The following is a 25048-nucleotide window of genomic DNA, read 5'->3' on the forward strand; positions in this document are numbered from 1 at the left end:
TGCAGGTTGGCTCTGGCGGCGGCGGGGTCGTTGGTCAGGGAGAGGATCAGCTGGGTGTTGTCGGCGTAGGAGATTATGTTGAGGTTGTGTTAGCGTGCGATGGCCGCGAGAGGGCTCATGTAGACGTTGAAGAGAGTCGGGCTCAGTGAGGATCCCTGAGGGACGCCGCAGATGACTTCGGTGGCCTCTGACTTGTAGGGTGGAAGGCGGACTCTTTGTGTTCTTCCGTCGAGAAAGGAGACGATCCATTCCAGCGCCTTCTCCTGGATTCCGACGTTGCTGAGGCGCTGCACTAGGGTGCGGTGGCAGACCGTGTCGAAAGCAGCGGAGAGGTCTAGGAGGATGAGGGCCGCTGTTTCCCCGTTGTCCATAAGGGCTCGGATGTCGTCAGTGGCGGTGATGAGGGCGGTCTCGGTGCTGTGGTTGGCACGGAATCCGGACTGTGATGGGTCGAGGGATCCATTCGTCTCGAGGAAGGCGGCCAGCTGTTTGTTGACAGTTTTCTCGATGACTTTGGCTGGAAACGGGAGTAGAGAGATGGGGCGGTAATTCTTGAGTTCGGTGGGGTCTGCTGTAGGTTTCTTCAGTAGAGCGCTGAGTTCGGCGTGCTTCCAGCTCTCGGGGAAGGTGGCGGTGTCACATTCTTCCCTGACTTTACCACAAAAGTCTAAAACCAGCGTCCCAGCTTCCTAGCAGTGAAGAGAGCATTGCAAGACAGGGCGGTGAAGTACGCAATGCTTTTCCCAGCAAAACTCCAAATAGAATTGGAGGGCAAGACGTGGTTCTTTTCCTCATAAGACGATGCATGGGACTGGATGGAGGGCTGGTGCTGAGTCGAAAAACCACCCAAAGAAAGGAATGGTGGCCTCCGACCTAATAGATCCAACCAGGGGACTGAACAAGGCGAGGATCCCACCAGTGCAGGGATGGAATCCACAACATGCAGCTGAAAAGATGACTTCCGGAACATGGAAGGGGACATACTGGCCACAGATAAGTGACTCAGAGAGTGTGAAGTGTGTAACAGGGACACATGGGAGTCTCACTTCCACCCAAGGGCTTGGGTATCTAGTGATTTGGTGTCTCTGCCCCGTGCCCGAGTACTACTATGAAACAGAAGAACGGGCACTGATGCGAGGGGGGCCGGACTCACACCCTCAGATAAGATTAATCAAATGCCATTTCAGCTTAGGGCGGTGGTAGGGCTGACAGCCAGCACGTATTTTTTTGGGGGGCGGGGGGGGGTTGAGGGCAATAGGCACTCTGCCTGGTTGGGGTGTGGGTAGTTCAAAATCCACTGGCAGGAGGGCAGGGAGGCGGCGGCACAGGAGTTGTGTGAGGGGGATGGGGTTAAGGTTGTTGTGTGTTCATGAGTCACAAAGTGTAAAAAGTTAAACTTAATTACAGTCACTACTATTGGCTATACAGGAAGAAAGATCAGGGCTTGCTCGGTTGTTTGTGCGCCCAACTATTTGTGAAAATGCATGCATGGATCGCTACGACAGCGAAATATAAGCGACAAGCCCTGTGGTCATGCCGAATGCCCCTGTCTTTAAACCCACCATCAGTATGATAACAGCTAGGACAGAAACATCACTTCCTGTGCTGACATGGAACATGTTTGGGATGGGGACAAAATCAAATAAGGTATAGTGCAACACTACCTTAAAAGACAAGCCCTCGTAATAAATGCAAAGCTCTCACATGATGGGGATATAAGCTACTGATTCATGCGGACTATCCTTCAGGATCCCGAGGGACGGGTATCCTGGTTAGGAAGAGTCTGGCACTTACACCAACCCGTACGTGGGCTGATCCAGGGGGCAGATTTGCAGTCCTAGAGGCACAATGGGAAGGGAAAGCCCTTAATGTAGTCTTTGCGTACCTCCCGCTGGCACCAGATAAAGGAGAACTGGTAGCCCTGGGGAAAACAATAGTGGACCTTCCCGTGGGCACCCTGATTTTGGGGGGCGATTTTAATAAGGCAAAGGAAGACCAAAGGGATAGATATCCACAACGACCTCAAGCACGACTCCCTACACGTATGGCTGAGTTCACAAAGGCCATGGGCCTCACGGACATATGGCGATCTCTACAGCCAGATGGGAAACAATACACTTACTACTCTAACGCACACAAGAGCATGTCCCTCATTGACTATTTTTTGATGCATTCAGTAGATATCTTTCACTTCCTCAATCCTCATGCTCAACCGAGAGGCATCTCCGATCACTCTCCGGTGTGGGTCGAACTTACATACTTCAGCCAACGTCCGCGGGCCATCATAGTCATTAGTCCATGGCTGCTTAAAATCCCGGATGTCATTGCAAATCTACTCACACGGACCCTTAATTACTTCAAAGAAAATGTTGGGTCAGTAGACTCAGCACAGACCATATGGGAGGCCTTTAAGGCAGTACTGAAGGGGCAGGCACTGGTGCTAAAATTGGGCTCTAGTAAAACATGACAGCAACTGATTTCACAATTGGAAAGCAAATTCCAACAGCTGGAAGAAGATAACATTAGATCTCCCACAGATACAGCTATACACCAACTTACGATTAAACAGTTCAAATATAGGACTCTAGTGCAGGAACACAAACTTTATATACTCAACACTGGCTGTATAAAATGGGGGACAGGGCTGGGAAACTGTTAGCTTGGTTGGAGAAAAGGGAGCAGGGGGAGAGATGGGTGCCCAGACTGACCCTCAATGGAACTAAACATATCTCAAACCCACAAGATATAGCAAACGCATTTGCAGACCATTTAGAAAAGATATACACTCCATCAACAACATACAAAGCAGAGGACTCCCGTCAACTGCTTGTGGATATTCATTTGCCTACACTCTCAGAAGAAGACAGAGATTCTCTAGAAGGAGAGCTTACCGATGACGAAATTCAAGGGACATTAACACTATTCAGTCAGGGAAGGCGATGGGACTGAATGGGATACCTATGGAATTTCCGAAAATGGTCGCATGCTACACTGCGCCACATCTGCAGGCATTGTATGACGAAAGTTACGAGAAAAGGGGCTTTCCAGAAGATCAACGGCTGGCCTCTATAGCAGTTATCCATAAGCTGGGGAAATCCGCCCAGGACTGCGGCTCTTACAGGCCGATTTCTTTAATTAACGTTGAAGCGAAAATCCGTGTGAAATTGCTGGCATCAAGTTTGATCCCAGTAATTCCATCCTTGGTTTACCCCGACCAATCTGCCTTCATGCCAGGGAGCATTTTGGCGCTAAATATATGTCATCTTCACAATGTTTTAGTGTGACAAAAGTACATAGAGGAAAATACAGTGGTGCTATTCTTAGACGCCTCCATGGCATTCGACTCTATCGAATGGCTGTTTCTGTTTGAAGTCCTGAGACACCTGGGATTTGGCCTGAAATTTTTGGGTTGGGTAAAACTGTTATACATGGGTCTGTGGGATCAAGTACGGGTTAATAATCATATGTCCAGAATATTCCAGCTAAAGAGAGGCACCAGACAGGGCTGCCCCCTATCCCCCATATTTTCTCCTTGATGCTGGAACCATTGGTATCCTGGGTGAGAGGGGATGAAATGCTCAGAGGGTTAAACTGGGCAGAAGGGCACGATAAACGAATATCGCTCTATGCCGATGATATCCTGCTAGATCTCGCATCCCATATAAGTCCCTACACATAATTTTAAATATTTTTACGAACTTTGGGAAATACTCTGGGTATGCGATCAACTGGAGTAAGTCGATACTATTCGTCCTTTGTGCCCGGTTCCATGCCTCCCCCGGGATGCAAAGTAGAAGCGGCCATGGACGGATTTCGATACCTCGGAGTTTATATAACCCCGATTCACAAACTCTTCTATGATCGAAACCTAGCGGCACCTTTGGACAGATTGTGAAATGACGTCAAACACTGGAGATCCTTGCCTCTATCTTTATTGGACCAAGCTGCACTGTTTAAGATCTTAGCACTTCCACGCTTTTTCTATATCCTTCAAAATTGTCCGAATATGGTTTGAGACGCCTATTTCTTAAGTGTGGAAAGTGAGGTCAGTACGCTACCATAGAACGGAGGCTCACCTCGTGTAGCGATGCGAAAGCTGACTAAGGGATGGTACAACAGGAAGATCACCCTCTTTGATGTGAGACTCTACTATTGGGCCGCACAGTTAGAAGTGGTAAACCACTGGGTATATCGTTTCTCGATGGATCTGGCCTACATGCTGAATAGACATCAGATGGGCAAAGAGGGATATATGGGGGCGCTATACACGAAGGCCTGAAATGGCAGGTACAGCGGCCCAAAGGCCCACAAAGTAGCGATATGGCACCAGGCGACTAAACGCCTCGGGTGGACGGATGTGATGACCCAAGCCACACCATTATGGTTCACCCAGCAACTAGGACTACTATGTAATCAGCCTGGGTTTGATAAGTGGGACACCATCAACATTTCCACGATAGGGGACCTGGTGAAAAAGGGTAACATCCTTAAATTCGGGGAATTAAGGGAGAAGTACGAACTAGCCCAAGGGGAGATTTTCCAAAACTTGCAGATCCGACATGCCCTCACTACAGCACTTCCAGATATGATTAAGATACCGGAGTCGTCCCCCTTCGAAGATCGGCTACTGGATGAACCCATTTTAAATAAAGCCATATCGTTAACATACAGGAAATTGTGTAATAACTTACCAGACCCATTCCGCATATTGGGAGAATAATGGCAGACAGACTTAGGACTGGCAAGCGGTGTTAATGTCCCCCAGGAAGGCGGCTATTACTCTCCGTTTCTGCCTGATCCAATAAAAAAATGTGCACAGATCCTATCTCACTGGGATTACACTAGCGAAAATAGGTTTGAGATCGAACACGTTATGCCTTCGTTGCTGCCACCAGGAAGCAACCTTTTTTCATACTATCTGGGACTATCCGTTTATACGACCCCTATGGGAAAGGGGCCACAACGCACAACCGAGAGGCACTTGGGAAGGCACTTACCCTTACACCACAACTTGGCCTACTTATTATATGGGAAGGTACTGACCTCACGGAGGTGGAACAACAACCGACCACATTGGGCTATACTCTAGTGAAACATGAAATCGCCAAGAAGTGGGGAGTTGCAGAAAGACCCTCTCATCGGGTATGGGCAAAGGAATTAGACAAGTGCATGATAGCCGAGAAGGAGGTTTTTAAATCAAGAGGGTGCCCCAAGAAATCGGACAAAAATCGGGTAAGTGGAATGAGTATTGAGGGAACTGTGTCTTTCCCCAACTGTGGAATTGTACCTGCAGCAGAATATGGCACAATCTCTGGAACTACTGCAACTGAATTATTCTTTTGATGTTATGAACGTGCTTGACAGATGGCTGTATTGTAGACTAACCAAATTATGTGACTTTCAATGTTTGAAAATAATAAAAATATATTTAAAAAAACGAAAACTTTAAAACTTCAAAAATTCACATCTTAGGTTCCACTTTAAAAACTCATATCTCAGGTTCCATTTATTGGATATTTGCCATTGTGGGGTCACTTTGTTTATTAAATTAATCTCTGGTTTTATTAATTGACATGCAATTTTTATTGTGTTGTGTTTTTTAATACTTTTTATCTGTTTTGTTACTTTCAAGTGCTTTACACGTTTTCTTCAGTGAACCCTGACTGCGCTTTGCCAAAGCTACCAGAGGTTGAGATTAGGTTTATAACTGAAATCTCCCCGACAAAAATCGGGCAAGTGGAATGAGTATCGGGGGAACTGTGTCTTTCCCCAACTGCGGAATTGGACCTACAGCAGAATATGGCACAATCCCTGGAACTACTGCGACTGAATTATTCTTTTGATGTTATGAACGTGCTTGACAGATGGCTGTATTGTAGACTAACCAAATTATGTGACTTTCAATGTTTGAAAATAATAAAAATATATTTAAAAAAACTAAAACTTTAAAACTTCAAAAATTCACATCTTAGGTTCCACTTTAAAAACTCATATCTCAGGTTGCATTTATTGAATATTTGTCATTGTGGGGTCACTTTGTTTATTAAATTAATCTCTGGTTTTATTAATTGACATGCAATTTTTATTGTTTTGTGCTTTTTAATACTTTTTATCTGTTTTGTTACTTTCAAGTGCTTTACAAGTTTTCTTCAGTGAACCCTGACTGCGCTTTGCCAAAGCTACCAGAGGTTGAGATTAGGTTTATTACTGAAATCTTGGGTGGATCTAACAAGAATCGTGACATTATTTTCTGGGAAGGAGAACTATCCACCCCAACTATTCATCCACTTTCTCACACAGCCCTTTATGAAATATGGCTCACTGCTGCTCCACTAGACCAGTGTTGGCCAAAGGCCACAGTTACGCTGATTCTAAAGCATGATAAGTACTCGTTGGAGGTCACATTGTAAAGTCTGATCTCGTTAATGATTCTAGACTATACAACGCTTTCCAAAATAATAACAAACTGAATGGGAAAATGTAGGTCTTCCAGATTAATGCAGACCAACCAGGCTAAAGGAGAGTAGGACGCAATGAGATAATAGAAGAAGACTTTTGATGACACTGGTGCTCCTTGGATCTGGCAACTGTGAGGAAGCCTTTGACAGCACAAAGAGTCCTTTTACTGAGGTGGTTCTAAAGTAGATGAACTTCCCTTAGATTGGTGGGTAGGGCCACATGTGAAGCCCTAGCCAAAGTAAGACTCAATAGGAAATTGTGAGATAGCTACTGAGGTGGGTGATTCAGGGCTACACCCTCCATCTTCGCTGTGGCAATAGAAAACCTGGGAGAAATTATGAGAACTTCACGAGGTACAGCTTAGTTAGAGGGAATAGACAACCAATTTATGGATGATGTGTTTACCAAATGCGTCTAAACGGGGACCTGTGGCTCGAGGACCATGTCTGTCATAGAGGGTAACAATGAGGTCTCAGGATTCAAGTTGAATACTTCTAAAACAGAATGGCTTAGTTGAAATACCCAGGCACTGAGGCTCTTCTGTTTATTTAAACGTAAACAAAGTCTCTGGGTATTTGGATAATGCAAGGTGCTAATTACTTTCCACTATTAAGAACTTTCAGAGATGATATCAATAGGAAGTCTGTTCTACCATTGTTTTTAAAGGGAAGGATCTGTTTTCTGTGCTTACAGATACCATTCACAAGACAAGACTGATTCATTTAGAAAAACGCATTTTACTAGTCCTACATATCCACTTCAGATCTAGAATAAGACCCTGGGTTTTACTGGATGGCAAAACATACTCAGGATATTACTCAATTATATCCGTATTAGTATGCAGCTTACCAATGAGGCTCATTACTGATTGAACCCACTGATGTTTTTTTACCGCCAATGGCTACTGAAGTTCATTGCTGCCTGGGAGGTCACTTATGCTCATTACAGCCTAGACCCAGGGCTAATCATTAATGCCTGGGGTGATATATTATTAACTCATTACTATCAGGGAACATTAATATCATCAATGGCTACATACATTGATGTTCCTTACTTCCTGACCCCAAGGATAAGCATTATTGTTTGGGGCCACAGATGACTGTTACAGACTATGGCCATTGAGGTATATTACTGCCAGGGTCCATTGAGATGAATTGCTTTACTGCTTGGAGTCACTGTTGTTCCTTGCTTCCCGGAGTTAGTGAAGTTCATTACTGCCAAGGGCCATAGAGGCTTATTACTTTTGAGGCCACTGAATCTCTTTAGCACGGGTGTCATCCATGGTCATTAATGATTCAGCTACTGAGCTTTGTTATGCCTGCGACCACCGAGATTCATTCATATCTGAGGCAAATGAGGTTCATTTTTGCATGTAGTGCCTGTTTGTCTGCTGGCCTGTGTGTAGGGGTGTTTACAGGTGTTCTGGACTTTGTGTGCATGGGTATCTGAAGGTGTATTGCTCTCTTCATATATGTACATCAATGTATGTTTTTATGGCTCTCATGTGTTTGTGTGCAAGGGCACGTGCACTTTTAAAAAACATAAGCCTATTGGCTTTGTCAGTACACCTATTACTTGGCTGGTCTAAATGTGAACTCAAAATCCTCAAAACATCTTAAGACTGGGGACACCCAAAACATACCTCCAGTCCATTTTAAGGAAGATAACTGATTCATTGAGAGAATATGGGAGAACTCTCAGCAGATAAGTAAGCAGAGAGACAGGCATTTATTTGTTTCTCTGTTTGAGATGTCACCTGACTCTCTAAGAAAATCTGCTCAGCTCCTCCATTATTAGTTGTTCCTTTCATCTACCCCCAAGGAATCTATATGTGGCCCTACGAAAGGGTGCTCACTAGTGTCTGTGAATGTGACAGGTCTCACCTTCAGCAGATCCTAAATGTCTGGTGCCATGCAAGGTTAGTACTATAATGAGCACCTTTAATCTGGCAATGAGATTCCTCTAGCAAACCCCATCCTCACTTCTCTTGTTAACATTTGAATCTATAATGTGCCATTGCTGTCCCCACAGCTAAGAAAATCATGCCCACATCAGAAGAACAAAAAATGCCAGCGATCCATGAGCCTGCCTGACTTATTCAGACTCTCCTCCCTCAACCAGCAGTATAATAAAAAACACTGATATACAGTGGGAATTCACCGCCATGAAAACCGTGGCCAAGAGGAACTCATAATATGCTTGGCGGTGCAGCAGCGGCACCGCCAAGCATATTGCAGCCTCAAACCTGCTGCAACAGCACCAGGGATCTCTGATCCATGGCAGTTGCGGTGTTCTCATCGCAGTCCGACCACCCAACTTGTAATAGGGCGGTCGAACAGACAGTGCAGCAGTGCCCGCATTAGCACAGTGGCATAGTCATAATTAGGCCCTCAGTGAGTGGTCACAACTGTGACCTACTATATTCTGACGTTAAAGTATCAATTTTTTCGATAGATGTTTTTGATTTAGAAGATGCTGCAGAAATTGATGTGGCATCAGAGGGATTATATTTACTAGTTTACAACAGCTACTCACACAATGACCACTTTTGTATCCCTATATTACCTAAGAGCCTTTGGCTCCTAGCAAAGTACAGGTTTGTACCAACTTTCCAGTTCGAATGGGGATAACAAAAAAGTTATGGTCCACACATCTCTCTCAATTCACCTGATCAGAAAGAGGGTTAGGCACGCAACAAAACCTACTAGACTGTCAGGCATTCAAATTTATAGTTGTGATTTGGCTGCAACACTTTGTCCCAAATGTGCACAAACAAGAATTCCATACAAAGTTATTTGTAATGCTTTCAATAAACTCAATTTCAGTGCAGAATAAATGTAACAAGATTATCTTAGCTATCATAACAACTGCAGCATAAGTAAATCCACAGAACATAAAAAACAATGGAAACAGACAACAAAGAAAATGATACTTATTATGGATCCCTACTTGCCTAATGGTAGCAGCAAAAGATTGTATTTCCATAAATGTTCAGTACTTAGATATTAAAATTGCACATGAATAACTGAACATTATTAACTTCCAGTCCTCAGCCTGTCTTTGAGACAAGGCTGAATGATGTCTCGGTTCCCAAGTCTTCAATGACTTCAGTGCAGTTCCAATGACAACTGCTCCATTCCCGGAATCCAAACATCTGCTCTCTCCCTGATAGAGCTGTAAGCAATCACTTGATATCATTCAAACCACTTCTGTTTGGAAAAAATCAGTCTTACGATTCCTGATGTGAGTTGGGAAGTAAAGTGTGAGAATTCACTTACATATTCATATAAAAATCATTATGCCTTTTTCTAAGTGACAAGCATTCAAACAAATATATGAACCAGAAGCATACAGTCTGAATATATGAAGACAGCACATATTACATATCATTAAAAATAACTGCCAATGAGATAATCAGTCATTTTAAACTAATACATGTTAATATGGCCCGAGAACTCAATGAGAGAATAATTACGTGCACAATACCAGAAGCTCATTACCTAGATCCTCATTATGTATCGCACGGTACTGGCGGGGTGCAAGAGCCAGAATGTTTAGACATACATTTTTCAAAGCATGACATGCCCCAAGAGGGTACTAGCTCCAACATCCCAATTTTAGTACTCACAAAAATCAACATGCCTGATTTGATTTGGGGTTCTGAAGTATGGGGCTTCTGCTGTGGCTTATGCCTATGGCCTGCAGCTATATTTTAAGTGGAAAAGGTGTGGGATACAGGTGCACCTGTTCTCATATCTCATATGGTCCTGGGCTTTTGCTGCTCAAGATGTTGGGTGCAGTGCCTGTGAGGAGGCAATAAGGATGGTGGGGGCATGGATAGCTCCTCTGTTGTGTTAAGTGGTCTGGCAGGGCCCAGGGTCCAGGCTCTGCTCCTCCAGGTAGCCACTGCCCTCGGCAGGCAGCTGCCTCCAGCCCAGCCAGGTATTCTTTCCTGTGGAATTCCAACTAGAACACCTGGATCTAGTGTTTAATGAAATTACATACCACGGTTTTGCAGCTCCTGTAACTTAGAGTTCAGACGCCCTGGCCAACTTAGAATCAGGCAGATTAGTATCAGCCTAGAAGACAGCCCTCTACCTGACACATCATAAGGCCCATAGTAAGTCATTCCAAGGCTCTACGTATGGGCGTGCTTCATGACGTCCTTGCTTGAACATGCACTTCATAATAATATAAGTTTACCAACTATAAGAATCTATTTAAAACATGTACTTCACATTTTAAATTATGATAATTCAAACTTTGCTACAATTTTAGAAGAAAAGGAGTTCCTGACCTCTTTAATAGTTTCCTGGGGTACGGTATCTGGGCTAATTTCTGTATTTACGTACAGCAAAGCATACAGGTAGCCTGCTCTGCCATACAACAACTCATCTGGAAGATCAGCATCTGGGTTCACTACCGACTTGTGAAGCTGTAGAAGCCTATTCAAAAAGACAAAAAACAATGTAAATCACAATAATTCCACATAAAACATACATAATAATAAAATTAATCATATTAGTCCCTGAAAGGATGTATTCAAGATAAATGCATTTTAAGGATGCACACAGGACTAACTAGCACTATCTCCTCGGTGTCATTTTGTTTAAGAAGGCATCAGTCTCAGAATCCAAGACTTTCAGGGCTGTTTGTATGATGTGCTAGTGAATCATTAGCATAGAATGTCACTGTCTACTCACCTTAAATGCCACATGAGTAGGTATACTGGTGGGTGACATAATACAGTAGCCAGTGTGCCACCCGTATTGTTATGTGAAAGTTCAAGTACAAACTGAGGCTGCTAGCCAAATGTTTAACATATATCGCCCTGGTTCTCCTCAAAATGTTAAAATGTTTGGCTAAAACTTTGTTTTAATTCCTTTTTCCTATTCTAATCTGCTTCTAGGCAGTTTATCAGAAGACTCGAGTGACCGTTTGTTAAGTATTAAAATAATCTGTTAGCAGTTGCATTACAACAAACTACCAAAAACTGGAAGAACTCTGTTAAAGGTTGAATAATCCACTCGAAACTGAAGTAAAACTGTAGTTGTTTTTTTCATAAGTAACAAGGTAAACTCTACCCGATGCGCGATGCCTCCGTTCAGCAGCAGACCCCAACGGTGACTGGACACACGTTAGGAGTAACCACCAAACGGCCGCATCGCACGGGGGTGCCATATCAAACAATAACATAACACGCGACCACAACACGCGTGGTCGTATTATCAAAACATGACAAGAAAAGAACGTGTTCTTTGCGCAATACACCGCGCAAATAGTACGAGCTAATTAAAGTAACCATTACATCACCTTCCCCCTTACAACAATGAAAAGGAACAAAAAAAAATTGAAAACCCTTGAATACGGGGAGGAGCTTCGTGGGCGAGCAAGATGGCCGCGTAAGCTCGGAGCTCCGCGGACCCTCCGACCCTCCGCAAATATCCTGTTGGCTATCCTGTTCCACGTTAGTGGATTTCGATTGGTGAGAGGTCACGGACGCAGGAACTGCTTTCCGCCTTCAAATCCGTTGCTCCTAGGCGAAGTTACGTCGAGCTGAACTTTGTGCCAGGGATGCGCCATTATCTCATGGGTGGCCGATGATCGTGCTGACGCTCCGCATGCTTGGAATGCGAAGTAGACCCTGCTGGCGGAGTGCGTGTAGCTGCGAAGTCGCCTGCTGTCGGCCTGGTTTTATTTGCTGGCTTCGCCTCTGTTCTACACATCTGCTTCCCTTGTCCGGGCGGTGTAGCCCCTTTGTTCTCCTTGGGTCCATCATGGCCGGCAGAGGAGACCCCGACAAGACGTCGAACAGAGGCGTTCGGAGGACAACTCAGACGCAGTTGAACAAGATCGACCGTTACGCCCAGCAACGGACCTCGCCCACTGTGGTGGCCTCTTCTAAAGACTCGCACCGTGCGGGCTCGCCTGATGACTCTGAGCCCACCTTGAGTGATATTATGGGGGCCATCGCGGGCATTAGGACTGAAATGCAAAAGCAACATGAGGTCCTGACTCATAAGGTGGACACCCTGGCCGTAGATCTCAACTTGATCAGAGCCGACCTGGGGAAGACCAATGATCGGGTGAAATCCCTTGATATTAAGACCTCCAGCTTGACTACCGATGTCTCGGACCTGCAAGCGGAGGTCCGGACCCTACAGTCGGTTAACGACCAATTCTCCAAACGGCTGGAGGATTTCGAAGGGCGTGCAAGGCGACAGAACGTTCGCATCATTGGTATACCGGAAGGTGCGGAGGAGTCGGCAGTGGACCTTTTTGTGGAAGACTTAATACAGACGCATCTCGCACCATCTGGACTGATTAATTTCTTTTCTGTGGAACGGGCTCATAGGATACCTGGCGGCCCTCCGAAGTCAGGTGTTGCACCTAGACCCATTATTGCCCGGCTCTTCAACTTTAGAGACCGAGATGTGATCCTTCAAGCCTCCAGGAGACATGGGCCACTTAAATTTCAGAACTCTGAGGTGCACTTCTACCCGGACTTTACTAGGGCCGTTCAGAGACAACGTCAGAGTTTTGCAGGGGTGAAACGGCGCCTTAGAGACATGGGTTTTAAGTACTCTATGCTATTCCCTGCTAAACTACGGATTGAGTATGAGGGTCGAGCCCTGTTCTTCGACGTTCCGGAGAATGCAAGTGATTGGCTGGACACTTTGCCGCAACGTCGAGAGGAGCACGAAGGGCGCTCTGGTGGCGCAACTGGTGGCCTCGATCTCCAGGACTAGCCTCTGCCGTGCCGATTATGGTGGTTGGTGTTCCTGATGTCTGTGACTGTTAATACCAATGCTTTCCCGTTCTTATTGTTTCTTCTGTTTTTACATGGAGGGTGGCGGGAGGGGGTTGCGGAGATTCCTTACTCCTCTAGGGTCTTTCTGTAGATTAGTTTATGGGGCGACAGGTACACTGCTGGTTGTGGGGCTTTTTAGTCTGCTGCAGGGGTGCAGGGTGGGGGGGAGGTGGTGGGGAAGTTTGTTTGTTCTTTCTTTACTCTCTCTTTCTATCTCTTAGGCAATGGGTTGTGTGTACGGATCTGTTTCACTATTTGTTGAGGCTTTCTGGGGTTGGGTGGGGCCTGGGTCACGACGATGGGGGGTAGGAAACTACGAGTTCTCAGTTGGAATGTTAACGGGTTGGGGGACCGTATTAAGAGAGGGGTTGTGCTTCAATTGATTAAACGACATATGCCGGATGTTGTTCTCTTGCAGGAGACACACTTGGTTGGAAACACATGTAAAGCGCTTAATCGCAAAGGGTACAAAATGGTGGCTCATTCGGGGTTCTCTTCGGGATCTCGGGGGGCGGGTGTCCTTGTTCGTACGTCCCTTCCGCTTGAGGTTGACACTACTGTGATTGACGAGAGGGGGCGGTACGCCGCCGTGGCAGGAAGATGGGAAGGGCGTGCCCTGACATTACTTTCAGTTTACGTTCCCCCGGGCCTACAGTCTAGCACTTTCCAGGACCTTGGTGGCGCCATTTTGAATTTGCCCACTGGGTTGTTGATTGTGGGGGGTCATTTCAACTCGGTTTGCTCCGGCTCCTTGGACCGCCTTCCGCCTAGAGACCTCCGTAGCTCCCAGTTGTGGCTGCCAACTTTCCTCGAGACGCTGGGGCTGGTAGATAGTTGGCGGCTTCTGCATCCCACACAATGTCACTATTCCTTCCACTCTGGCGCACATGGTAGTCTTTCTAGAATCGACTACGTTCTCACATTGGCGGTTCACGCGCCTGCCGTCACTGAGGCTCGTTTACTGGCACGGGGTATTTCTGATCATTCCCCGCTGTGGGTCTCCTTTGACTTCGATATTATCATGTCGGAACGGCCGGCGGTTGTTAACCTGTGGTATTTCCGCAATCCCAAAACTCGTCATCTCCTAGCCAAGGCCATCGATCTCTATTTCATTGAAAATGAGGGGTCGGTTACGTCGGCCGCAACTTTATGGGAGGCTTTTAAGACAGTCTTGAGGGGCGAGGCTTTTGCTCTTATAGCGGAAGCCCGTAGAGTTAGAGATGCTGATTTGGTACGCATCGAGGCGGAGATCATGGAGATGGACTCCCAGTTGGAGGCTGAGCCCGATCCCGCTCTCCTACATGATCTCTCACTCAAACAGACGGAGTACCGTGATCTTGCTACTAACGCTGCCCTAGCTTTAGCTAAAGAACAGCAGGGTCGGATATACGACGTCGGCGACAAGGCCGGGAAATTGCTGGCCTGGCTGGATAGAAGAGAGATGGCTAGCCGCGTTGTACCCGAGATACTGGGGGAAGACGGAGTGATTGTCACTGATCCAAGTGCCATTGCTGAGGCCTTAGCTGACTACTTTCGAGGCGTTTACACCTCCGTCTTGGACCGGTCTGAGACCGATTCGACAGTATTTCTTTCAGCTGTCGATCTCCTGTGCCTGTCGGACGAAGAACGCAATGACCTGGACAGGGACGTCTCTGTAGATGAGGTCGCACTTGTGATCCGCTCACTTCAATCGGGTAAAGCACCTGGTCCCAATGGTATCCCGGTTGAGTTGTATAAGATCAGGCCGGATGTGGTTTCCCCACACCTGCGTAACATGATCCTAGAGGCGCGGGAGAATGGCCTACTTCCCCTTGACCAGAGGTTGGCCACTATCGTGGTCATCCATAAGGAAGGGAGTGGTGTGGCTCACTGGTTAGAGGCGGCAGACCCGAGAGCAGAGGATGGCCCGGGACCAGGGTTCAATTCCTGACGCGGCAGGGTCGTGGACCAGGGTCAGCGGACTCGATAATTCTCATCTCTTTGCCTACTCTAACCAGGGATCACACTCGGCAACTCTGGGCATTAGCTTGCCTCATCTCCACAACGGCCCCCACATACGCCGGGGATGCCTGGTTTCACCTTGGAGATACCCAGTAGGGACCATCTCACAGGGAAAGCCAGGACGGGTTCCCCAGCGGTCTACTGCGCAGAGATACTCCTTCGGGAGTCGATTCTAGCGCATTACAAACCCACAATTAATTAATTAATTAAGGGAAGCCGAGAGATTTGTGCCGGTCATACCGTCCCATTTCCCTCCTGAATGCTGAGCCTAAGATTCTCGCCAAGATACTCGCCAATCGTCTGGTTGGTGTTATCGGCGACTTAGTGCATCCGGACCAGTCGGGCTTTATTCCACACCGCAACACTGCCCTTAACTTGCGTAGACTTCACGGCGCCCTGGCCAGGGCCCACACCCTTGAGGAGACGGCTGTCCTCGCGTCCTTAGACGCGACGATGGCTTTTGACTCTCTCGAATGGAGTTACCTTTGGGCGGTGTTGGCGAAGCTCGGTTTTGGCCCGGTGTTTGTGGAATGGGTTAAGCTCCTGTACGCTGACCCGCTGGCTAACGTGGCTGTCAATGGCCGTGTTTCGGCGACCTTTGCTCTTCACAGGGGCACCAGGCAGGGTTGCCCTTTGTCGCCTCTTTTGTTTGCGCTCGCACTCGAGCCGCTCGCGGCCTTGTTGAGGACTCACCCGGATCTACATGGTATCAGCTGGGCCCCTGGCTTCGAGGACAGAGTCTCCCTTTATGCTGATGATATTCTGCTCTACCTCACTTCCCCTTGCACGTCACTCATTGTGGCATGTGATGTACTGAGGCTTTTTGGTCAATACTCTGGCCTTGTTATTAACTGGACCAAGTCTTTCTTGTATGTACTGAAAGGGGACACACCGCGCCTCCCCAGAGGTTGCCGCATCCAGGTAGCCAGCCAGGGCTTTAAGTACTTGGGGATCTATATCTCTTGTAATGCGAAGGCGCGCTATGAACACAACTTGCTTCCCCATCTTCTCCGCCTCCGGCGAGATGTGGAGGGTTGGCGCAAACTTCCGCTTTCCTTACTTGGGCGCGCGGCGTTATTTAAAATGATGTCCTTGCCCAGGTTTTTGTACGCCCTGCAGAATACTCAAGATCCGGTTCCCGCCCGATACGTCCGGGAGATCGAAGGCCTTCAACGTGCCCTGCTTTGGGATGGCCGGCCCCGCATCGCTATCACGAGGCTTACGCTTCCGTGGTACGATGGGGGAATAGCGCTACCGGATGTGCGTAGATATTACTCGGCCTCCCAGTTGGCGGCCATCAACCACGGGTTTTATGGTCCGGAAAACAACCCTGGATACGCAATGGATAAGTGGCTCTTGAGTGGCGGTAATTACTATAGGGCGCTTTACTCGAGGTCTCTGGACAGGCGGATGTCAGGCCCAATGAAAACGGCGGATCATATTTGGAGGGCTGTCACCAAGGCGCAGGGCTGGCAAGGCAGGCTGACTAAATTCACCCCACTATACGATTCAGACATCCTGGGCAAGTTGTGGCACACCAAAGGTTTCGACAAGTGGGACCTTATAGGTATCTCCAGTGTTGACGATATGTTGTCGAGAGGTGAGATTAAGACCTTCTCCCGGCTGCAGGATGAATACCAACTGGGTACCTCGGAATTTTTCCGGTATGCCCAGTTGCGACACGCACTGCTTTCTGCTAAACCGGAGGAGGGAGCGATCCCGGAAAGCTCCCCGTTGGAAGACAGGGTGCTGGACGGCCACATGCCGGACAGCGCCATTTCACTGTCCTATAAAAAGCGTATTAATGTCCGCACTGACCTCCTCCTGGGTGTACTGGATCAGTGGGTGCGTGATGGGCTGGAAATCGATGATGAGGACTGGCAGAGTGCGGTGTCCTCCCCTAAGGAGGTTGCCATCTCTTCCCGTCTCAGGCTGGTGCAGCTTAAGATCCTGCATCGGGTGAACGTCACTGGCCCCCGGCTTGTGCATATGGGCTACTCGGTCGATGGTCATTGTCGCCGCGGCTGTGGTGCCCTTGCCACTTTTATGCACATTCTCTGGGAATGCCCCGCCATAGCCTCCTATTGGAGACGTGTGCACTTGATTATGGGTGAGGTGACTGGGGTAGTGGTGAGTGCGGAAGCTAGGAGGTGCCTCCTCAATATATGGGGGCCGACGGACCACAATGTGGCTCAGACGCAGTGGGTGACCCTTGGCAACATGGTGGCTAAACGTGATATTGCTCAGAAGTGGGGGGCTTCAGCAGCTCCCATGGTGGTACAATGGAAAGCCAACATGGATTGGTGCATGTTCAGAGAGAAGACAGTCTATGTTGCCAGGGGTAAGCCCCAAAAGTGGCTGAAACTGTGGGGGGCCTGGAATGCGTACAGGGGAGACATTTGTGTACCACCGGAACCTGTCTCGTTGGAGGAACATCTGTCGCCATAACCTGTGACACCAACTGTACCACATTGTAATTGTTATCCTGTTTTTCCTCTCCCCCCTCCTTTCTCCTGGTCTACTCTCCTGTTTCCGTGCTTGTGTTCCCTGTGCTCCCCCCTGCCCCTCTAGTAACGCCTCGCTGATTTCTCCTACTCCATTACCACTCTCCTTGCGCCTTCCTGGCGCCCTTTTTCCCTCTTTTTTTTCTTTCTTTATGTTCCTCTATAAACGACAAAATAATAAAATCAACCTTCATTGTACTGTGACATTGATTCTTGCACTATTGTTCTCCTGTCTAGTTATGCTGCCTTGCCTCCGGGATGTCAGGCTGAATAGCTGTGTGCACTTTTTTCGAATAAAGGTTTTAAAAATATTTTTTTTTAAAAGAAAACCCTTGAATACCATGAACATCAACAATTTAATACCTGACAAAATCGTTGAACTTACTAGGTGCCCTGATAACTCTTCCATGGGAAGAAATTGCTCGCAAAGAAAGGACATTGCTAGGAATGGAACCAGAGGGAACAACATGACTGCTGGATGATTGAGCCTGATTATCAACATAGCTGTTTACACCAACAGGGTCATTCAACCAATGGCACCAATCCTGGTCTTCAACAGGTTCTCTCCTAAAGTCTTTAATAATGTTTGCTTGTTGGGGTGAGACCTTTACCAGGTGACGTTTGTTCCACCAACCCTTATTATCGATAAAAGCTGCACCCTTACTGACTTTGAGTACCCTTAAAGGACGAAAAAAATTTGACTCTCCTTTTTTACCTCTAACAGGTTTCTTTATCAAAACCCAGTCATCCACAGAAATATCCACAGAGGAAAAGTTAGCCTTGGAATCAAACTTCATTTTCTTAAGCATTTGATTGTTAACTACATTTTCCAGACAGCGTCCAGATTGATACCTTTATCTCCAGATAATTTCTGGAGCCATGAAGGGAACAAATTAGAATGTGAACCTCTGTTCCTCAACAATACAACAGGAGAAACTCCCGTAGTGCAGTGTGGAGAGGTAGTGTAATGCCAAACGTTTTCCTTAATGAAATTAACTACATTTGCTCCACAAGCCAACGCCGTCTGGACGCCCTCCTTAATCACCTTATTCCCCCTCTTAACTAAACCCTTAGAAGATGGGGAATATAAAGCAACTTTAAGTTGTTTAATATCCAGATCACCAAGGAACTCCTTCATTTTATCAGAAACAAAATGCGTGCCATTATCGCTAACAAGTACCTTAGGGGCTCCTTCTACGTCAAAAATCCTTTTTAAAAATGAGATATAGTCGAATCAGAATCAGGCGATTTAACAAATTCGTGATACATCCACTTTGAATAATAATCAACCAGTAAGATGACATATTTACAATCTTGGGTAGAATAAGGCCCTGAAAAATCAATACCAACTTTTTCCCACGCCATTCGTGGAAATTCAGTTGGGGATAATGGCATTTTCATTGTGTGCCAATGCTTATCAGAAACTAGGCATTCAGGGCAGGAATCAATTAATCTTTTGACTTGTACATCCAAAGAGGGCCACCAGTAGTGTTCCTTAATTCTCATAATGGTCTTAGTAATCCCTAAATGGCCTTTATGAGCTTCACCTATAATTAAAGGCCGTAGCTTGAAAGGGGGAACAAATTTGTCACCTCTGCGGACAATGTTATGCTCAACTGAAAGTTCATCAGCTATTTGTGAAAATCTACATAATTCTCCCTCCAAACACCTAGGTTCGGGCCAATTATGAGTCCTTGTCAGATGGAGGTTTGGCATCTTCTATTGCTCTAACTACAGAGAATTTCGATTTAATTCCTTCCCGGGATATAGTATGTCCTAAGTAATCTAGTTCCTTCACTGCAAATTTGCACTTGTCACCACGGACAGGCATTTTTTTAGACATCAAAATGGTGAGGACTCGCCTCAAAATTGTATTATGCTCCTCCAAAGATTTAGCATAAATCAAAATGTCATCCAGGTAAGCCTGTACCCCGGATACTTCATGAAAAAGTGAGTCCATAAGCTTCTGGAAGACACTTCCAGCCTGTGCTAGGCCGAAAGGGAGGCGCAAAAATTTAAATGCACCAAAAGGTGTAATGAAAGTGGTTAACGCCTGAGATTCTTTTGATAGGGCCACTTGATGGTAAGCCGACTTCAAGTCGATCAGGGAAAACCACCTAGCCCCACCAAGATTAGCAAGAAGTTTGTGAATCTTTGGTAGAGGGTGACAATCAACAATAATATTTTTGTTTAGGCCGCATAAATCTGCACAGAGCCTAATCTCGCCAGTCTTTTTGCGAGCGACTACAATCGGAGCGACCCACTGTGAAGAATCAACTGGTTTAATAATCCCTTGATCACACAGATCTTTCAAAGACTTATCCAATTCTGCGCGAACACTCAAAGGAACAGACCTGACTTTATGAGCTCCAGGCTGAGCCCCTGGGATCAGTCTTATCCTATGTTCAAAACCTTCCACACTGCCTACTTTGTCGCTGAACACAGGTTTAAACTCTTCCATTAATAGTTTAACATCAAAAGACTGTTCAACAGACATGCAATCAACCCTTGATACAGGTAAGTCCCCAACCTTAACAGGATTATCGTCACCAGGAACTAAATATAACCCCATGCGAGCAAGATCCTTCCAGCCAACTATATTTTTGCCCTTTTCAGCAACAAAGATTTTGGTAAAAGTCTCTCTACCTAAACATTGTACCAGACCCTCAAAGTATCCAATCGTGTTAATGTCTTTTTCCCCAAATGCTTTAGGGTTTACATCTGAACTCAATAATTCAACTTTCTTTTTCCATTAGTCATAGAAAGTAGAATCTCTTAGAATAGTAAAGGGAGAACCAGAGTCCGCCATCACCTGTAATGGAATGTTGTCAATAATAGCAGAGCATAAAGGACCTTTTATGTCATTCACTTGTCCATTATCATCTAAAGTGACAACAATATTAGAAAAAGCATTTGTGCATTCATCAAACATGTTGGATTCAACATAGTTAACAGAAGGAGTTTTCTTCAGACTCCTACAAACCCCTTGGAAATGGCCCATTTTCTTTTACAAATGACACAACGTCTATTCATAGCGGGGCATCCTTGAAAATTACCCAAATGGTTCTTTGATCCACATCTGTAACAAGTAGGAGGTTGTTTCCTTTGAACAAATTTCGGGTTTCTGTTTTTAACATTTACTGCACATACATCATTGTCTAAACAAGACTCAGGAGAATTAATTAAATTAATACCACTTTTTGATGTTTCAGCCATGACTTTGCTAGTAATTGCGGAACGTTCAATACTTAAAGAAAGATCAATCACCTCACTTAGGGAAGGATTCTTGCAACCTAAAATTCTTTCTTTAATCTTCTTTGAAGAACAGTTAAAAACAAACTGGTCCCTGATATAATTATCGCAAAGGGGAGCAAATTCGCATGTTGTTGCTAAAACCCTAAGTGCAGAAATGTATTCCTCAACCTTTTCGCCATATTTGTGCTTCCTTGTATAGAAGTTATGTCTTTCTGACATAATGTTTGGTTCCTCAGCAAATTGTTTTTTTAACCGGGCTACAGCTTCCATATATACATTCCAATTGCGATCACCACTCTGGCCAGGAGGGGGAGGAATTGGGGGAATACTTTTAAAAATGCATTGAGCTGCTTGGCCCAGGCAACCAAAAAGAATAGCGAATTTACGCTCAGAAGAAAAATCAATAGCATCAATAGCAATGAGGTGATTTTTAAATAAGGAGAACCACTCCTTCCAAATTATCTCTGGACTTCCAGGTTTACTAAAAAAATGAGGAGGTTGAGTAATATGCTGTAAATGTAAGTTAGCCATAGTCAATATAAATTCACAGGCAAAACAATTTTATTTTTTAAATAAAAAAAAATATGACAAGAAAATAAATTTAAAAGGAAAACGTGGATTTTCCTAAAATCACCAAGATATCTTAAAGCGTGTGCATCGCTGAAATGATGCACTGTAAGTTATCGTTAAGGAATTTCAAAGCGTGTGCATCGCTGATGAAATGTTTAAATGATAAGATAGCTGAATCTTTAAAGCGAGCGTATCGCTGAAATGACACGCTGAAAGGTTGTGACAGTTAATTTTCAAGCGCGCGCATCGCTGAAGCAATGCGCTGTAAAATACATTTTACCGTGAAGAACTCGCCTCTCAAAGCGTGCGGGTTAGACCATCCATCAAATCTGTGTGTAGCAGTGAACACGCGTCGATGGTAGACCTTCCGTTTCTAAACATAAACAAAGAAACGTGTGATTCGTCGATTAAAGCAGTGTGTTAAAACCAAATATGCAGTCTGATTGCTTGAAACGCCTCTGAGATTGGATGATAGGCTGGCGAATCACAGCTGAGTCAAAGAAGAAGGCAAAAAGACGATTTGCGTCTCTAGTCTTAATTGGCAAATCTTCACACTCCTGGGGTAGCGTAACGTAGCGTAGGTTTTTATGACCAATCCATGAAGAAAAGTCTAAAATGGCCAATCCTGACGCTTGGTTTATGAGTCAATCGCGCATAAGTAAAATCGACGTACCTTGTTTGTCGTTGAATAGAAGGTTCGATGAAGAGCTTCACACTAAAGGCAAGGTACGTCTGAAACTGTCGAAATTCAGATGAAAATATTGCGTGGGTATGGCGTGGAGTTTAGTTCCCGATCGTCGCCAAATGTTAAAGGTTGAATAATCCACTCGAAACTGAAGTAAAACTGTAGTTGGTTTTTTTCATAAGTAACAAGGTAAACCCCACCCGATGCGCGATGCCTCCGTTCAGCAGCAGACCCCAACGGTGACTGGACACACGTTAGGAGTAACCACCAAACGGCCGCATCGCACGAGGGTGCCATATCAAACAATAACATAAAACGCGACCACAACACGCGTGGTCGTATTATCGAAACATGACAAGAAAAGAACGCGCTCTTCGCGCAATACACCGCGCGAATAGCACGAGCTAATTAAAGTAACCATTACAAACTCAAAAACCATTTCATTTCAAGCTTGGTGGTATGAAATATGTGATAACCATAGTTGGGGCATGGCCTGACACCAATGTAGGTGGACGAGAAACTGCAGCGCTTCCAGCTGAGCACTGCCATCTGATGACATCTAGCAAGAACGACGACGCTCTCATCCCCCAAAAGCAGAGGAGTGGATGGTCCCTTATGACCCCTACCGCCTGGGGGCATAATCAGTGACTATTAGAGCGGTTCGCGGATTGGTGATCCATGAGACCTGTGGTGTACAGTGGACTGTGAGTCTGCCTTTCAAAATGCGGGCTGGGCGGGGTCTCGTCTAAGCAGCGGACAGCGGACAGAGAACAATACAGGCGGTGTGGACAAAACTCAGATCCCCGGTGTATCCATTCCCGGAACGGATTTAGCAGCGGAGGTGTAGGGATGCGCCTGGCGGTGGGCCCTGGTGCAAGCGGACACCTACGGGGACCGGGAGGTGGCAGCACTCTAACACTGATGAGGTGAGAGACCGGCATCGGTGGCGGTCCAAGGCAGGCTCCCCTTCTCCTTCCTCCGCCACCCCGGGCCGACCTTGGAGACCGCGGTGAAGCTGCTCTGCATGTTTCTGAGTTGCAGGGAGTCAGCAACCGGTCCCTCAATAGCAGAGGAGATTGGAAGAATAGCAGGCAGACCAGAGGTCATCAAGCACTGTGGGCCTGGCATGGAAGGGAGCGTACCTGCTGCGGAGTAAGAGATCCACCTAGAGGAGGCAGGGTACAATACGACGCGGCCAGTAAACAAGTGAAATGGCATGTGATAAAGCGGGCGTGCCAGATCCGCTGCCTTACATAAAGTTCTGAACCACAGCATGTGGTGCTCTATAAGCCCAGAACCAAGTTGATAACACAAGCCTATAGACTGGTGAGGAAGGTCTGGGGCGAAATGGAAAGAAAATTTATAGAGCGAGGTAGCTGCCCTGGGGCGTCCTAGCGCTGGTAAGAAAGGTGCTTTGTGGTGAGACTGCTAACAGCGGGAGTTAGTCAGATTTCTTAAAAAGAAAGGTTTTTAAATGTTTGCGAAATGAAAGTAGGTTGGGCTTGGATCTCAAGTAAAGGGGGAGAGAGTAAAGGGGGAGAGAGTTCCACAGTTTAGCCACGTTGTAAGAGAACGACCGGCCCCCACATCTTGATCTCTTAATCGTGGGGACTGTGGCGAGGAAGGCATCAGCAGAGCGAGGCTCTTTGGTAGGGTGGTAGGGGGTGATTAAGGAATGGTTAATGACCGCACCCGTTTTCCAGAATGCTTGATGGGAGATGCAGAGTTTCTTAAAATGTATTCTTTCCCTGACAGGAAGCCAATGAAGACTTTTTAGGCTGGGTTTTGCTGAGAGACGGCGGGGGAGCTGAAGCAGAGTTTGGGCGGCACAGTAATGTCTTACCTGGAGCTTTCGTAGGGTATATTCAGGGGCTCCTAGGTAGAGGGCATTACCAAAATCAAGGCGGGACTGGATTAGGCCTTGGACCACAATCTGCCTTGCCCCGATGGGAAGGAGGGGAAGAATCTTTCTAAGAAGTCTGAGAAGGCCATAGCAGGTGGCTGATAGTTTGGCTGCCCGACTGTTGAAGCTGAAAGATTTGTCCAGCCAGACGCCGAGGGTTTTTTATATTGTCTTTGAGTGTGGGGGGAAGGCCAAGGCAGGCAGGCCAAATTGAGTTGATCGTGGGGGAAATGGAGCTACCAAGGAGCATCAGCTCCGTATTTTCTCCATTCAGTTTGAGACACGAAGAGGTCATCCAGTTGTTGACTTCTTCTAGGCAGCCCCTCAGGTTGACCAGTGCTAGTTGGCTGTCTGGCTGATTGAGGGATACCACTAGCTGAGTATCGTCTTTATACCGAACGGACGGACAATCTCAGCTCGTGGGCTCATATACACATTAAATAACGTAGGGCTCAAAGATGAGCCCTGCAGCACCCCACAGCCCAGGGGTTTGCTAAGGGAGATGGTGTCACCTTCGAAGACCTGGAATGATCGGTCGCCCAAAAAGGATTTGAGCCAGGTTATTGCTGTCCCTGAAACTCCCAGACTGAGGAGTTGATGCAGTAGAATTCTATGGTTCACCGTATCGAAAGCGGCGCTTAGATCGAGGAGGATGACTGCCACTGATCCCCCCCGATCCAAGATCCCCCTAGCTTCTTCCGTTACCGCAACCAGAGCTGTTTCGGTCCCATGCTTGGGGCGGAAACCCGTCTGGGAGGGGTCGAGCAGATGGTTAATCTCGAGGAACTCAGTCAAGTGCTTATTGACGTGTTTCTCAAGGATTTTGCTCATCCAAGGAAGCAGGGAGATGGGGCGATAGT

At 46.4% G+C, this 25048-nt stretch overlaps 1 protein-coding gene across 1 annotated transcript in view; it reads right to left on the reverse strand.

Annotated features, from left to right (window-relative positions):
• LANCL2 (LanC like glutathione S-transferase 2) overlaps positions 1 to 25048 on the reverse strand; it is a 233402-nt gene that overhangs the window by 135852 nt on the left and 72502 nt on the right. The window contains exon 5 of the mRNA XM_086941734.1: positions 10757 to 10904. Within this exon, the coding sequence (XP_086797860.1) occupies positions 10757 to 10904 (148 nt within the window). The remainder of the gene's footprint in view (positions 1 to 10756; positions 10905 to 25048) is intronic.

This window comes from Lissotriton vulgaris, chromosome 10, assembly GCF_964263255.1.
Source record: "Lissotriton vulgaris chromosome 10, aLisVul1.2, whole genome shotgun sequence".
NCBI lineage: Eukaryota > Metazoa > Chordata > Amphibia > Caudata > Salamandridae > Lissotriton > Lissotriton vulgaris.